This window comes from Protopterus annectens, chromosome 4.part0, assembly GCF_019279795.1.
Source record: "Protopterus annectens isolate FY-2018-M chromosome 4.part0, PAN1.0, whole genome shotgun sequence".
Classification (NCBI taxonomy): Eukaryota; Metazoa; Chordata; order Ceratodontiformes; family Protopteridae; genus Protopterus; species Protopterus annectens.
Window position 1 is genome coordinate 105,008,395 of NC_056733.1, and position 14,718 is coordinate 105,023,112.

The 14,718-nt window shown below is 35.7% G+C and overlaps 1 protein-coding gene across 2 annotated transcripts in view; it reads right to left on the reverse strand.

Annotated features, from left to right (window-relative positions):
• Positions 1-343: 343 nt before the first annotated feature.
• Positions 344-14,718, reverse strand: part of DHRS7C (dehydrogenase/reductase 7C) — a 185,281-nt gene continuing 170,906 nt past the window's right edge. For both annotated transcript variants that reach the window (XM_044069637.1, XM_044069638.1), the window contains exon 7: positions 344-744. In XM_044069637.1, the coding sequence (XP_043925572.1) occupies positions 530-744 (215 nt within the window). In that variant the 3' untranslated portion in view covers positions 344-529. The remainder of the gene's footprint in view (positions 745-14,718) is intronic.

Below are 14,718 nucleotides of genomic sequence, written 5' to 3' on the forward strand. Positions count from 1 at the left end.
ACAGATTTTTGCCTTATATTTTTAGTCTGTTCCTCATAAAATGTGTGTTAACACAATAATACAAAACCTTTTATTCTAGAAACTTTCTAAGATTATATGAACAATATTTAAAATATGTCCCTATTTTTGGGCATCACCCCCCCCCCATTATTTTTGGCTTTGTCCAGATTTCTTCTACTAATAGGTTGAGAGCTATGGTATATATCTGTGTCATGACACTTACATGATTTCTAGTGATTTCTAATATACTTATACATACAGAAAATAAGAACTTATTTACCAAGCCATATGTTATAGATGTAGAGGGTAATAAACATTAAATAAAGTGCATTCTTAAAACACATATGTTTATATTATGTTTATTTTATATGTTTAGGCACTTACGGTACCGATGCATTGGTTAATATAATAAAAGGAGTGAGCTCACGCATATCAGTTTCTGAATTGTTTTGCTCCAGTAGTGATACAAAACTGCTTGCTAAACCAAGGTTAGTACAAGACACAGAAACTCATAAGATAAAACAAGCTATCATGAGTTCTTTTCTTCTTCTACATGCTGTGCTTCCTTAATTCCTGCAGCGACTACTGCAAAAAATAATTCTGGGAAGAATGTTCTGCAGTACAGTGCAGCCTTCGGTATCGGATTTGCCAACACAACCTCATGCTTCTTTCGACTTACGGCATGCAAGACCTCTTCAGCCACTTCCACAGGGTGAACGCCATGTGACAACTTTCTGAAGAAAACTGCAAAACAAAAGTAACATGCAATTACAATCAGGATCCTTGAACTCCACTATCCTGAGAAAAACAAGAATAAAGTGTGAGTTAAATTACTGCATTTTAGGTGGGGCATATCAGCAGCTTACTCTTGGGTATGACACCCCCAGCCTATGCCACTGACTGGTGCCTCCGAGCAGTCCTTAACTATTTCCAGCGCTAGCAGCAGTACTCTGTAGCAAGAAATTGGCAACAAATAAAATCTGATTCGGAGGTTACCAAAACCACCTCCCATTCCAGGTACCTCCATAATGTTATAGTAGAGTGGGACTGACACGCTTCCTCCCAAATGGGTCATGATGTTAAGGTTCTGTTCTCGCATTGTGAGGATATCTGAGGGTTCAATCTCCATCGCCCCACAGTTGTGTTATAATGAAAAAATATTTCATGTGCATTACATGGGTCAAATATATAAGACCATCATTAGAATCTGGTTAGATAGCAAGCAAATGGAATTCCCTCCCTCAGCACATAAAACAAAATCCAAATACATAACATTTAATGTAAACCTTAAATCGCACCTTCCTAACTCTAGTTCATTTTCCTATCATTCAGCTCCAGGATAACAGTTCCAACTAAAACAACAATTATCAACCAAGCACTATCATTAGTTTAGACCTCCCCCCTACTACTAACAAATTTCAGAATCAAGTCCTCACTCGTGAAATTAGGAACATAGTACTTTCTCCACTACTTCATAAACCATAACACAGTATTCATTAACATTTCCAAATCTCAATACCCACAGACTGATGCAAAATTAGAAACAGCTAGCTACAGAAAAGAACCGAATGCTTTATGTAACTATTAGTCTAAACATCTGAATATCTTACACTGCAGTCTTCATTTGTTATGTTCTGAAACCTTTTAAACTTCAACTCCATGTAATAATTTTGCACAACATGAAATCCCTGTATATATTGTACATCATACAAATGTAAATAAATTGTATAGTATATAAACTAAATGTATATACTGAAGTGTGGGATATTCTAACAGTTAATAAAATGTTCTGTATGGCTTATATGTAATTGTAATGCCATATGAAATTGTAACTTATGTAATGCTTGTGTTTAATTTGTGCAGTATTTCTCTCTGGGCCTCCATTGAAAAGAAGCCTTTCATGGCCCAGTTAGACTTCCCTGGTAATCAAATGCTAATAAATAAATAAATAAATAGCACTTTAGTGGACATTTTCCAGTATAAAATAGAAGTTTGTTTCCTTTACCTATCACCTGTGAGTGAGGTATGTATATCTGAGTAACATGTTTACTTTGTACAGGTACAGTAGTCTCAGTTGTCAAACTGCATCTCTGACCAGAGGCACCTGTTGGCCTGTCTGGATAGCTCTTACTATAATCTCCTATCTGTCAAACTACATGTGATAATGGCTGTTGTCTCAGGTCCCCCTGCATTTATATATACAACAGGTTTCTGATATTCATGAGTATTTACTGCTCCACTGAGTATGCTATGTTTAATTGTTTATCAGTATCAACAAATGAGAAAAAGCATTGTTCATTGTAGAGCTATAATTAAGTCCAATCACTGACATCTGCTGTGTATATTGACTTTAGCTGCCATCAGTCACACAACTGAGCTGAGCTGAGCACAGTTAGGCAACAGATGACAAATATGAACTAGGGCAGAGGTCTCAAATTTAGATTATCATGAAAGCTATATGGGGAAGAGTACACAGAGGGCCAGCACCTCCTAAACAAAAAGAAAGGTAGTTAGCACAGCTAGGAATGCAATGCAATAGTTTTCCTTACCTAGAATTATACTGATCTGAATGCTGCTTAAGACCAGAGGGCCATGAGTTTGAAATCCCTTAACTAGGGTATCTGCTTCCATGGCCCAGTTAATACATGAACTGGTTTATAGAAAGCACATGAAGAGGGCTGAGGATTCAATACCCATCTGGCTGGAATTTTGTATGACATTTCTGCTTCCAATCTGCAAATATGCAATAACCACCTGTCCAGCTCTGCTCTGCTCTGAACTCCAGTTTCACACTTTCAGTGACATCTTCACTAAGACTACGTCTATGGATCATGTTATTAAAGCAGTGTTCACTAGTTTCTCTGACATCTTTAGTGTGCCTGCATCTATGGCTCACTTTGTAAATGCAGTGTTTGATTGAATATGACTGAACAGGGTCATGGTTTCACATCCCCAGAAGCCTGTACATTGATGTTCATCGTGTTTCACTGTTGCAGTCATGACTGTAGGGTTCTCCAACCCAGACTGCAACAGTGAAGACACTCGAACATCTACATTTATGGTAGGTGTACACAACTGTACTTTCTGCTTCCCTTCTGTGAATGCGTAACAACTATTTGCTATGTGCTTCACTGAAACTTCATTGTAACTGCTTCTGTGGAACATCTTTTAAATGCAGTGTTTGGAAGGATGTGATTGAAGGGGTTATTGTGTTTATGTCCTCAAAGGGCTGTGTTTTTCTTCTTCTCTTCAGTGAATGTGAAACAATCGCCTGCTATGTGCTTCACTAACACATTCAGTGTAACTGTTTCTGTGCATACTGCTCAACCTCTGAGGACAAGAAATTTGAAGAAGACCTAAAATAATGGGAGGACAAAAGCCCAAAAATAGGAACAGGTTTTAAATATTCTTCTTATAAACATAGAAAGTTGCTAAAATAAAAGGATTTGTGTTAGCATGCATTTTTTGAAGGATATGAAGTTTTAAACGCAAATGTATGTCATTATTTAGTCACTTCAATCCTCAGTGATTTGCCAGAAAACCACAAATCCTATGAGGGGCAGACCAAAAATATGCATCAAAAGTCTGAACATTCTGTGAAATTCTGGTCAGTTTAGAGGTAGGCTTTTATAACTCACCTTGTAAATTAAGTGTTTCGTAGATTGTGACTGAAAGTGTCAAAAATATGGATCCCTCTGGGATAGGTAGGATTTTTCATGACACCGGCATTATAGAACAGGTGCACTGATCAAACTCTGATGATGCAAGGACTGGTGTGGGTTGATAAATCCTGTTATTTTTCTGTACCCCACTTATCCTGTCTGTGCTTCACATTTTCTAAGTACAAGGACTTCAGTTTGAGATGTGTTTGTCTGTGTCATACCCCGTGCTTTATTGTGCTCTGCATCTCAAGTTTGAGATGTGTTTGTCCATGTCATACCCCCTGCTCTATTGTGTTCTGCATCTCTAATTTTGCTATCACCTCACTTTGCAGTTTCCTTTCTGTGTTTGTTTTTTCTGTGGTCCTTCTACTATCTCTGTCATCTCATTTTAGGCTTACTGACCTTATTTCCTTCCATAAGACATGTCTGTGATATATGTATCCTTGATTTACAACGATAGACCAGTACATCAGTGTTACCATCTCTGCACCACAGTTTTGTGACATCTACCTTAGATGCTCATGCATAGACACACATTAGGAGGATATTTAATATGCTAGAGGATTTATTTATGAGCAGAATGATAGAATATGATCTATATATATTCTTTACTGTAACATGCCCACTGATCCCTATTATCCAAGGACTACCCAAGGTCATCATCATCATCATCATCATCCCCTTTTTCCCATTTACATGGGGTCGGGATATCATATTAACTGTCACCAGCTCTCTCAATTCAGTGCCACACTCCTGCCTTCTTTAACACTCATGCCTGACTGTTGCAGATCTTCTTTCATACAATCCATCCACCTCTTTGCTGGACGTCCTCGCTTCCTCTTACCTTCTTCCTGTCTGTCCCAAATCTCCCTCACCAGATTGTCTTCTGCTTTTCTACACATGTGCCCATACCATCGTAATCTGTTTTCTTTGATCTTTTCTGCAATTGGAGCTACTTTGGCTTCTGCTCTTATGTCCTCATTTCTTCACCTGTCCTGCAGTGTGCATCCTACCACCTTTCTCAGGCACTTCATTTCCATCACCTCTAGCTTCTTCAACTGTTCTGCCTTTACTGCACAGGTTTCTGTACCATACAGTAGTACTGGTTGCACCACTGTCTTGTACACCTTACTTTTCAGCTTCTTTGGCATTCTTCTGTCATATACTACACCTGATACTCTATGCCAGTTGGCTGCAGCCCCTCTGATTCTAGCTTTGACCTCTTCATTCAGACTACCCTTCTCCTCAACCACCCCTCCCAGATACTTGAAGCTGTTTATCTGTTCCACTATCTTCCCATCTATCTCTATTCTCAGCTTTTTCTGATTTCCCCAATCTGCTGTCATTTCCACTGTCTTATCTGTGCTTAGTTTCATCCCATGTGCCTTCAGATTTGCATTCCATTCTCCTATCCTTTGCTGACGTTCTAGATCAGAGTCTGCCTGTACTGCCACATCGTCTGCATACAGCATCTTTGTTGCTCTGACCCCTCCAACCTGTTTGCTGATGTAGTCCATTACCAGTATGAACAGCAGTGGGCTCAGAGCTGAACCCTGGTGTACACCCACTCCCACTGGGAACCCCTCAGTGAGGCCAAACACTGTTCGTACTTGAGTCACTGGGTCCTTGTACATAGCCTGTACTAATTCTACCAATGTTTCTGGGACTTCAAACCACCGCAGTACTGCCCAGATCAGCTTTCTTGGGACCTTGTCATATTCAAGGACTACCCAAGGTCCATAAAATTAATTTAATCCCCCTATGAGACCTATTGTAGCAGGGAGGGGATGGGTCACTGAGCCACTGTCCTTGTATATAGAGAAGCAGCTAAGACCTATAGTGGACAAGTTGCCACATATTTTGAGAGATACCAAACAGTTCTTACTGGATTTATACAGTAGAATGACCGTGCTCCCATCAGGTTTGAATTTAATCCTTGCGACATTAGACGTCCAGTCACTGTTTACAGCTATACCCAACCAAGATGGGGTAGAAAGTATACACAGATGTTTAAGAGGAATTAGTAATTATACCCTTTCACAAATTGATATGATTTGTCCTTTACTTGAGTTTGTATTAGAAAATAACATCTTTATGTTCAGTGACGTAATATACCTCCAGAAGGATGGCGTAGCTATGGGCACTTCTTGTGCCAACAGCTACATCAACCTGGTCAGGGCAGACTGGGAGAAAGAAAAGTTATTTGCCTTGGATAGTTTCACTGAGCATGTGGTCTTTTATAGACGTTTTGTGGACGACCTGTTTCTTTTGTGGACAGGTTCAGATATTGAATTACAAGGTTTCTATGATGATATTAACTCACTGACACATTATTTGAATTTCACGATTGAGAAATCTGACCAGTGGATTTCCTTTTTAGATGTATATATAGAGAAATTACCGAACGGGCTACTCAACACTGGAGTTTATAGGAAGCCTTGCTATAAGAACTCCCTTCTTCACAGGGGGAGTATGCATCCCAGTTATGTTTTTAATAACATAGTGAAGGGGCAGGCCATACGTGCATCACGTTTGAACCCAACACAGAAGGGTTTGAGAGAGAACTATCTCATCTATGTGAAAGGTTAGCAGACAGGTCTTATAATCTGATAGAGATTAATGCAGGTATTGAGAGGGCCCAGTTGTTGAGAGACAATGTTGCATGACCTTATTTTTAAGACAGGAGTGATCCCACCTGTCTTGGTACAACAGAGCATCCAACCACTTGGAAATCTACAGTCAGAGTATCCCTTAACTATACACAGGACATTGGTCCAGTTAAAAATGTCTTCTATAGGAATTGGGGAGTCTTAATGGCGGATCCTAAGTTAAAGGGACTAGTAGGTACTGAATCTCATTTTGTCTACATGAATAGGATGAATTTACAGAGATTATTATGCTATCCTAGAGGTTCTAGTGGTCTGAATGAGCTTTATTCATCTATAGGTACGCAACCATGCAACAAATGTAACTTTTGTGAATTTGTTTGTGTAGATTCTTATTTCACACATCCCATCACCCTACAACGGTTTGACTTTAGAGTAACTGCTACTTGTAATACACAACATGTGGTCTATCTGGCCAAGTGCATAGCCTGCACTGCGTTTTATGTAGGAAAAACTGATAAACATCTAAGGGACAGGATTAGGGAACACCTGTACAATATACATATACAATCTCCTAATAATGCATTATCGAAGCATATGACGCACACTAATGACAGGCATAGTTTTAAATTCCAGGTTCTACAAGTAAACACACCCAGCATCAGAGGCAGAGACATTAGAAATTACACAGAGAGAAGAGAAGTTGACTGGATCATCAGGTTAAGGGCAGACCAGAACCCAAGTCTTAATGATAAAGTCTCCATTAAGCCAGCTTTGAAAAATAGGAGATTGATTGTCAGATGACATAATATACATTGTTATAACCAATGTCCCTTTCTGATGAGATTTTATGTTGAACTTAGATATGTTCTTTAATACATTTCAAATTATATAAAATTTGAATATATTTAAATATATTTTTTATAAATTGAAATATTTTTTCTAAAACTGTTTTACTTTTGTAAGCCGAATTCAAGTATCTATTCTTACTTATGTTTACATTTTATATTTATGAATGCATTTATATATGTTTTTATTTCTACTTTTAGGGCATGCTTATGAGATGACTTTATTTCTGTTTAGTTTTTAAATAGATTAATTGTAGGAAGTGATGTCATATCTAGGTGGCTATATATTCTTTGTGTCCACTTTTTTGTATGTATTAAAGGTCTGAGGAAGCCCAACAGGGTGAAAGCGCTAACCTGGCTCTGCACAATAAATCTTTCTTCATTTTAAACTTCATCCATTGGATTTATTGGAATTTACTACTTGAAAGTGTTTTTATCTGATAACTTTATTTTACATCTACAGCCTTGGAGTGTCTCTAAGCTTTCTCTTTGGGTTTATCTTTGTTTTTTAGCATCGGAGCACTTACTCCCGAGTCACTTGCTCTTTTGACTTTGAATCTCCAGGATAGTTTGTTGCTTGCAAACAAAAGAATGGATAAGTAGTGAAATGTTATCATATGTTAAGTGGGTAAAGTTTGTTATATTAGGAATAGTAATGTCCAGTGTGCTCAGAGAATTGACCCGTTATTGATTTTAACATGTTTTATTTTCCATCTCCCACTTTTCTTCAGGATTGTCTCTGAATCCTCCTTTTGTATTTTCTCCATAATGTCTCCCCAGGAAATGTCTCCTTCATTTTCTGGCTCACTCTGCATCACCATTTCTTTAAGTAAATCAATCTGCAACCCTCCTACTGGAGGATTGTAACTATACATCCATAATTAGCAGACTCATCTCCATCAAACAGATTTCTTTGAAACAGCTCCTCAGAATACTGCACGCATTATCTGGTCTTCATATTGGCTTTATCCCCCATTTCCCTCACCACTCCATTATCTCCTCTCTCCATCTAACTCCTTATTTCTCTGGGCTGCCTCTGCACCTGGAATGGAAACAGGAAGTGCTCATGCAAAATGGTTGCCACTCGCAGCAACAATGAGTAGCTGTTCTTTATTAAAATTCACAAATACAGTATATATACAAGTTCTAAATACAGTTTTACAGCATATTTACATGAGTTACAGTAACATAAACATATTTCTCAAGTTTTTCATACTTTCCATTCACCCCACTCTTTTTTCCACAACCAGAACCTCATCTTTTCAAAATTTCTGATAATATTCATTCTCCATTGTACTTTATCTCATTAATTCTTTCATTCCATATGGTCCATATTATATAAATTAACTTTCTATTCAGTCTATGTATATCATTTGTTTTACGTTTTCATTATGTCCATATTCAGTCATGTCCATATTTATATGTTTGACATTTTTCAATTCTATTAAGTATTCTTTATCATATATTTCTTTCCACAACTGATAAACCCTCTTACATTTTATAAAAACATATTCCCTCTTACATTTTATAAAAATATGTTCAGTTGTCTTTAATTCCCCACAATATGTACAGATTATTTTATTGTTTTGTGAGGCATGTTTGCTTTAACTAGAAGTCTATTTATCGATAATCTCCAAAAAAGATGTAAATTCCACATATTTTTATATTTTTCCATTCTTGTTTTAACTGCTTTAACTTTTTTATCATTTAAATGTTTCCAGGGGTAAACGTAATATCATTTCTTAATTACATCCTCATCCCACATCTTCCTATTCTTTTCTATATTCCCTAAATCAATTTTCCATCGCAATATTTTCTCTTGATATAACCATATTTCCATACAACATATCTTTTTATTTCTTTTTAAATATTTAAGCTTTTCCCAAATTGGTTTATATTTCTCTTCTATAATCCTTATTAACAAATTTCCTTTTTCTTGCATACCTATTAACACTTTATATAAATTTAATGAAAAAAAAAAAAATATATATATATATATATATATATATATATATATATATATATATATATATATACATATAGATATATATATATATATATATATATAAAATTGGGTGCATTAAATTCAACATTCCTTCTTTATTATTTACATAAAGAATACCTCTTTTGCCAGGATTAAGTCTCGATCCCCATATAAATATAAAAATCACAGTATTAAATCTTTTCACATGCTAATGGAATCACAAATACATTTGCCAAATGTGCTATTTTACCTAGTATTACAGAATTTACTAAATATGCTTTCTTTTTATATGAAAGCCTAAATGTTCTCCAAAAAATACAGATACTGCGTATCTTACCTATCATCTCTTTCCACTGTGTCTGTCTCAGTAATTCAATTCCAGACTTAATTCCCCAAATTTCTATTTCTTCTTTGTTGAATTTGATCTCTTTTATTTCTCCAGAAAACCCCACTCCTTTACTTTTTTCCTTATTAATACTCTATCCTAATGTTTTTAATTCTTTAAGTATTTCTATAGCTATACAAATCCATTCTATATTTGAACTGCTAATACTAGATCATCTGCATAAGTAAACATTACTGGAATCTGAATTCCCTCTGGAATATGATATTTAAGCAATAACCGATGACGTGGTGTGGTATATTGAACATTTACCCACGGTCAGTGTGGTTTAATCACGAGGGCAACCATGGGTAAATTTTCAATATACCACAACCACGGAGTCGGTTATTGCTATTATACAATGACATTATTTAAGAAAAAAAAATTTTTCTTAAATAATGTCTTTTGTATAATGGTGGATTGCTGTTTGTCTGCCGGTTGTGGTATACTGCTTCTTCGTTTTGATGTACTGTGCATGCGTATGGGACTTGCATTCCCATGCATAACCAGTACATCAATGCTTTGAAACGGAAGCAACAGAGAAAAGAAAGTCTCCATTGCTCCATTTCCACTCTCTTTTTTTTTTAATTGTAAAAAAAAAAGGTTTTGGGGCAGTTTATACCAACGGAAAAAAGTCCAGGTGACCGGACCTTTTTCCATTGGTATATTGTGGGATTTACAAAGGGCACGCTGGTTGGGCTGGCCAATCAGCGTGCACGTTTTAGAATATTAATAGGGAGTCATTGTATAATTAGCTTTTTCCATTGCTAAGTTTACCCTAGTAACCACTGTATTCATAACTAATACAAGTAGAATGCTACTTGCCAGGTCTCCTTGCTTGATACCATTCTTTATTTCTATTACTTCACTTAACCATCCATTAATTATTAATATGACTTTATTCTCTCTGTATATTGATTTTAAAATGTGTATTATTTTCTTATTCATACTGTACTCTATCAAAATCTCCCATAGACCTTCTTGTTGAATTTTATTGAATGCTTTATTTATATCACCTACTAATATTTTTTAATTCTATTCCCCTATTAGTTGCATCATCTACTAACTCTCTTATTAACATCAGACGTTCTTGACTTCCTTTGTCTTTTATTCCAAAAACTGTTTCAGATAATAACTTTTATTTTGTTTGCTATTTTTTTTCAATTATTTTCATAAGAAACTGATAATCTACATTATTTAATACCAATGGTCTCCAGTTTTTATGTCTGTTCTTTCTCCCTTTTCCATATAAATTTCATAACACCTATGCATATTTTCATCATTTATCCCTTTTTCAAGCCATTCATTCAACATCTTTAATAATATTCTTTTTGGTATTCTTACGTCTTTATACATTAAGTATTCAAATCCATCTAATCCCATAGCTGATTCTACATTTACTGTTTTTAACACATTTTTAAATTCCATCATCGTGACATTTTCTTCCATTCTCTTATTATCTTCTTCAGTTAATTTATTTAGCTCCCATTTATTTTTCCTTATAGTGACACTTGTAGTAACGGTATCTAGAATGTGTTTCTTAAGTGTTTGCATCATTTCTTTTTCTGTATTCACTATACATCCTTTTCATTTCTTAACTCTCTTATTATTCTTAGTTTTTCTTTAACCATTTTATTAGATAAGGTGCTGCTACTTCTTTGTTTCTTCCCTGTAAAAAATATCTTTGTTTAAATAACATTTTTTTTAATTTTTCCTGATTCATTTCATACAATATTCACTCGTTTTCTATAAACCCCTCTCCATTATCTATATTTCCAAATACCTGATTACTATTTTTTATATTCATCATTGTCTATCAGTCTTTTTGTCTTTTGCCATACTAGCACTTCTTTTTTATATTTTTCTTTTAAACTAATCCACCAACTAGTCCAATCTTTATAAAATTACTTCATATCTATAGGGTCTAACCATAACTGTTGTAATACATTCTTTATATACTCATTTAGTTCTGATTCATTAATCCTTCTTTCTCCTCTACCTATTTTTATGTAGCCTATTTTTTCTTGAATTTCCATCCATAAAGCTAAGTGATCTGAAAAAAACTGTTGTTTTGCACCCTTTATGTATTATACTTAACCTCTCTGATACTATGAAATAATCAATTTCAGTTCTTAAATTACTTCTTTTATATGTCCAGTGTTTCTTTTCCCATAAACATGGATGGTGCAGTGGTGCAGCAATAGCGTTGTTGCCTCACAGCAAGAGGTTCTCCAGTTCGATTCTCAGCTGGGGTGCCTTTTGTGTGGAGTCTACATGTCCTCCCTGCATTCATGTGGATTTCCTCCGGGTGCTCCAGTTTCTTCACACATTATAAAGACATGCGTCTGGAGCATTTCTCCCCAGGCCTCCTCTGAAAATTGGCTTCATTCCAAGTTGGGCATTCCCAGTAAACAAATGTTGAATAAATACATCGTACTATTTTTAATCATGTCTAAGGTAACTTTAACATCAGCCTCTTTTCTTCCTATGTCTTAAATCACAATTAAAATCTCCCATTGCTATTATTTTTATATTCACACTCACATAATCTAGCATTTTCCTGAACATTATTTCTCTTTGCTTTTAATCACTCTATAAACTTGATTTTTAAATCTTATGCCTAATATTACTATTTTTCCAATCTTAACTATTGTTTAATCCATAATTTCTGTACATTCTCTACATAAGGTAAATATGCCTAAACAGTTATTTATTTATTTATTTATTATTTATTTGACATTTGTTAACCAGGTTGATCCAGCTGGGCCAGAAGCCCAGTTTCAGTGGAGATCCAAGGAGAAAAGCTTAAAAAGTACACATACAAGCATGTGCAAAAATTACAGATACAAATATTATACATACAATTTACAAACCCAGGGAGACAAGTTTCATTATGAATACAATAAGAACAATGTCTAAAAATGAAACATGGAAAGTAAAAAAATTCGGTTACTATAACAACAATGAATGACACTGTAAATATAGCTTATATAACAACAGTGTTACCAGGAAAAGGACTAAGTAGTGGTAAAAACAGTAGTAAATATATAATTTCAAGGTAAAAGATGATAAATGTAGAAAATGAAAAGAAGGTGCTGAATCATACGTCAGGAGGAAAGGGGGAGAGGTAAGGAGAGACAGTGAGAGGGATGGAAGGTAAATAAATTATAAGATCTGAAGCGGCATGAATATAAAAAAGTGGGGAAGCAGAGACTATAGAGATGTCAAGTGGGAGTTTGGCATGGGCAGGAACAAGTATATAGGAAGTGGTGCTTTAATTCTTTTTTAAACTGGTGTGGTTGAGAGATATTTCTTAGGTCAGGGAGAAGAGTGTTCAACATGTGCTGCACTGTACTTGTAAAGTAACTTTCCAATGTTCTTTTTGGGTTTATAGATGTCAAGAACATGTCTGTCAGATGAGCGGAGATGTCGAAGGGGGTGTAGAAGGGCACAAGGTGTGAGAGGGAAGGGCAGGACGATGTATTGTGTGTGACTTGTAGTTGTAGAATTAGTAATTGATGAGAGAATTCAGGCCATTGAAGCTTGCGGACAGTGAGACAGTGGTAAGAGTTAAAACCAGATTTGTAGTGAATCTGGCTATTTTATTGTATGTTTGGTCAAGTTTGGACAAGAGAGCATATTGAATGTTAATAATGATAGCGGCAGCATAGAGTAACGTGGGTAAGAGGAGTGACTGTGCCAAAGACATTTTGGAGGTAGGTGTGAGGAATTTCCTATTTCTATAGAGAAGGCCAAGTTTCTGGTGTTTCTTTTATGCATTGTTAGATATGTAGGTCAAATTTTAGTTCATCATCAACTGTGGTGCCAAGTGGTTTAGTATGAGTTTCAGCTTTAATGATAGTTTTATCGAGGGAGGTGATAAGAAAGGAGGATTTGTGTGGTGTCAGTGTTTTGGGAAAGAAGAGAAGGAGTTTTTTTTGGATTAAGTTCCATCTGATTATCAGATAGCCAAGTTTCAACAGCTGAGAAGGTGCCCTGTGTGAGTGTCAAAAGGTCAGGAATGCTATGGGTGGTGGTGAAGAGTGCAGAATCATCAGCATATTGTAACAGAGTGGAGAATTTGCAAGCAGAATATACTTTGTTTGTGAAGATGTTGAATTGGAGGGGGCCCAGGATTGATCCTTGTGGAACTCCTGTGTTAACCGAACAAAAGGGGGAGAGGGCAATTTGCCAATGAAAAGATTGTTGTCTATTGTAACGATAACTGGAGAATGAGTTAACTGAGAAGCTGGAGAGACTGAGGTCAGAGAGTTTGTTAAGAAGTTTAGAGTGAACTGTATCAAAAGCCTTTGAGAGATCGAGGAATAGACAGGAAATGAGCATGTTATTGTCATAGGCCTCGGCTATTGTTGAGTGAAAGAGAGTAATGCAGTGGAAGTACTGTGGTGAGGCCTGAAACCATGTTGGGTGGAGGTGAGCAAGTTGTTGTCTAGCAGGTGTTTTAGTAACTGGGTATGTCTGCAATTCTCCAGAATTTTGGAGAGAGGGGACATTTTTCATTACCTAGGTTCCATATGACTTTAACTTTCCATAATCCATTTATTTGTACTCTTTCTTTTTCTGTTGTTATTATTATATATATTAGTACTATAACATCCATATCTAATTCTTTGCACCACTCCAAAATACCTAGCCTACACTGAAAGTTCTTTATGCTATTAACGTTGATGGCTAGAACTCTCACTGTAGGAAAACACTTTTGCTGTATATTTTTTAACCTTTTCCCTTTTATCTTCTCTTACCTTTTCCCTTTTAGCTTCTCTTACAGCTACATTTTTAAACTTGCATTTTCTATCTTTCACTCTTTTTCCAGTAGAGCTTCTCTTGCTTCTTACTCTTTCCCATACTTCTTCTCCTTCATCACTTGAGTTGCTAACATTTTCTTGTATCTTGTTTTCCTTTCCTTTTTCCTCATTCATACCATTTCTCACATCCAATCTTACACTCTTTACATCCATATATATATTTTTTGTAATTCTTTTATGTTATCTAATATAACATTTTCCTTATCTTGGTCTAATTGTGTTTCTTGTGTATACTTTTCAACAACTTTACAGTCCATCCATGAGTATCCTATTCCTTCTAATTTTATACATTTTTGTTCACATTTCTTTGCTTCATGAGCAACTTTGCCACATGTAAAACATTTCCTTTTACCACAGTTATTAATTAGATGATCATCTTTACCACATAGAAAACATGTCTTTGGTTGTCT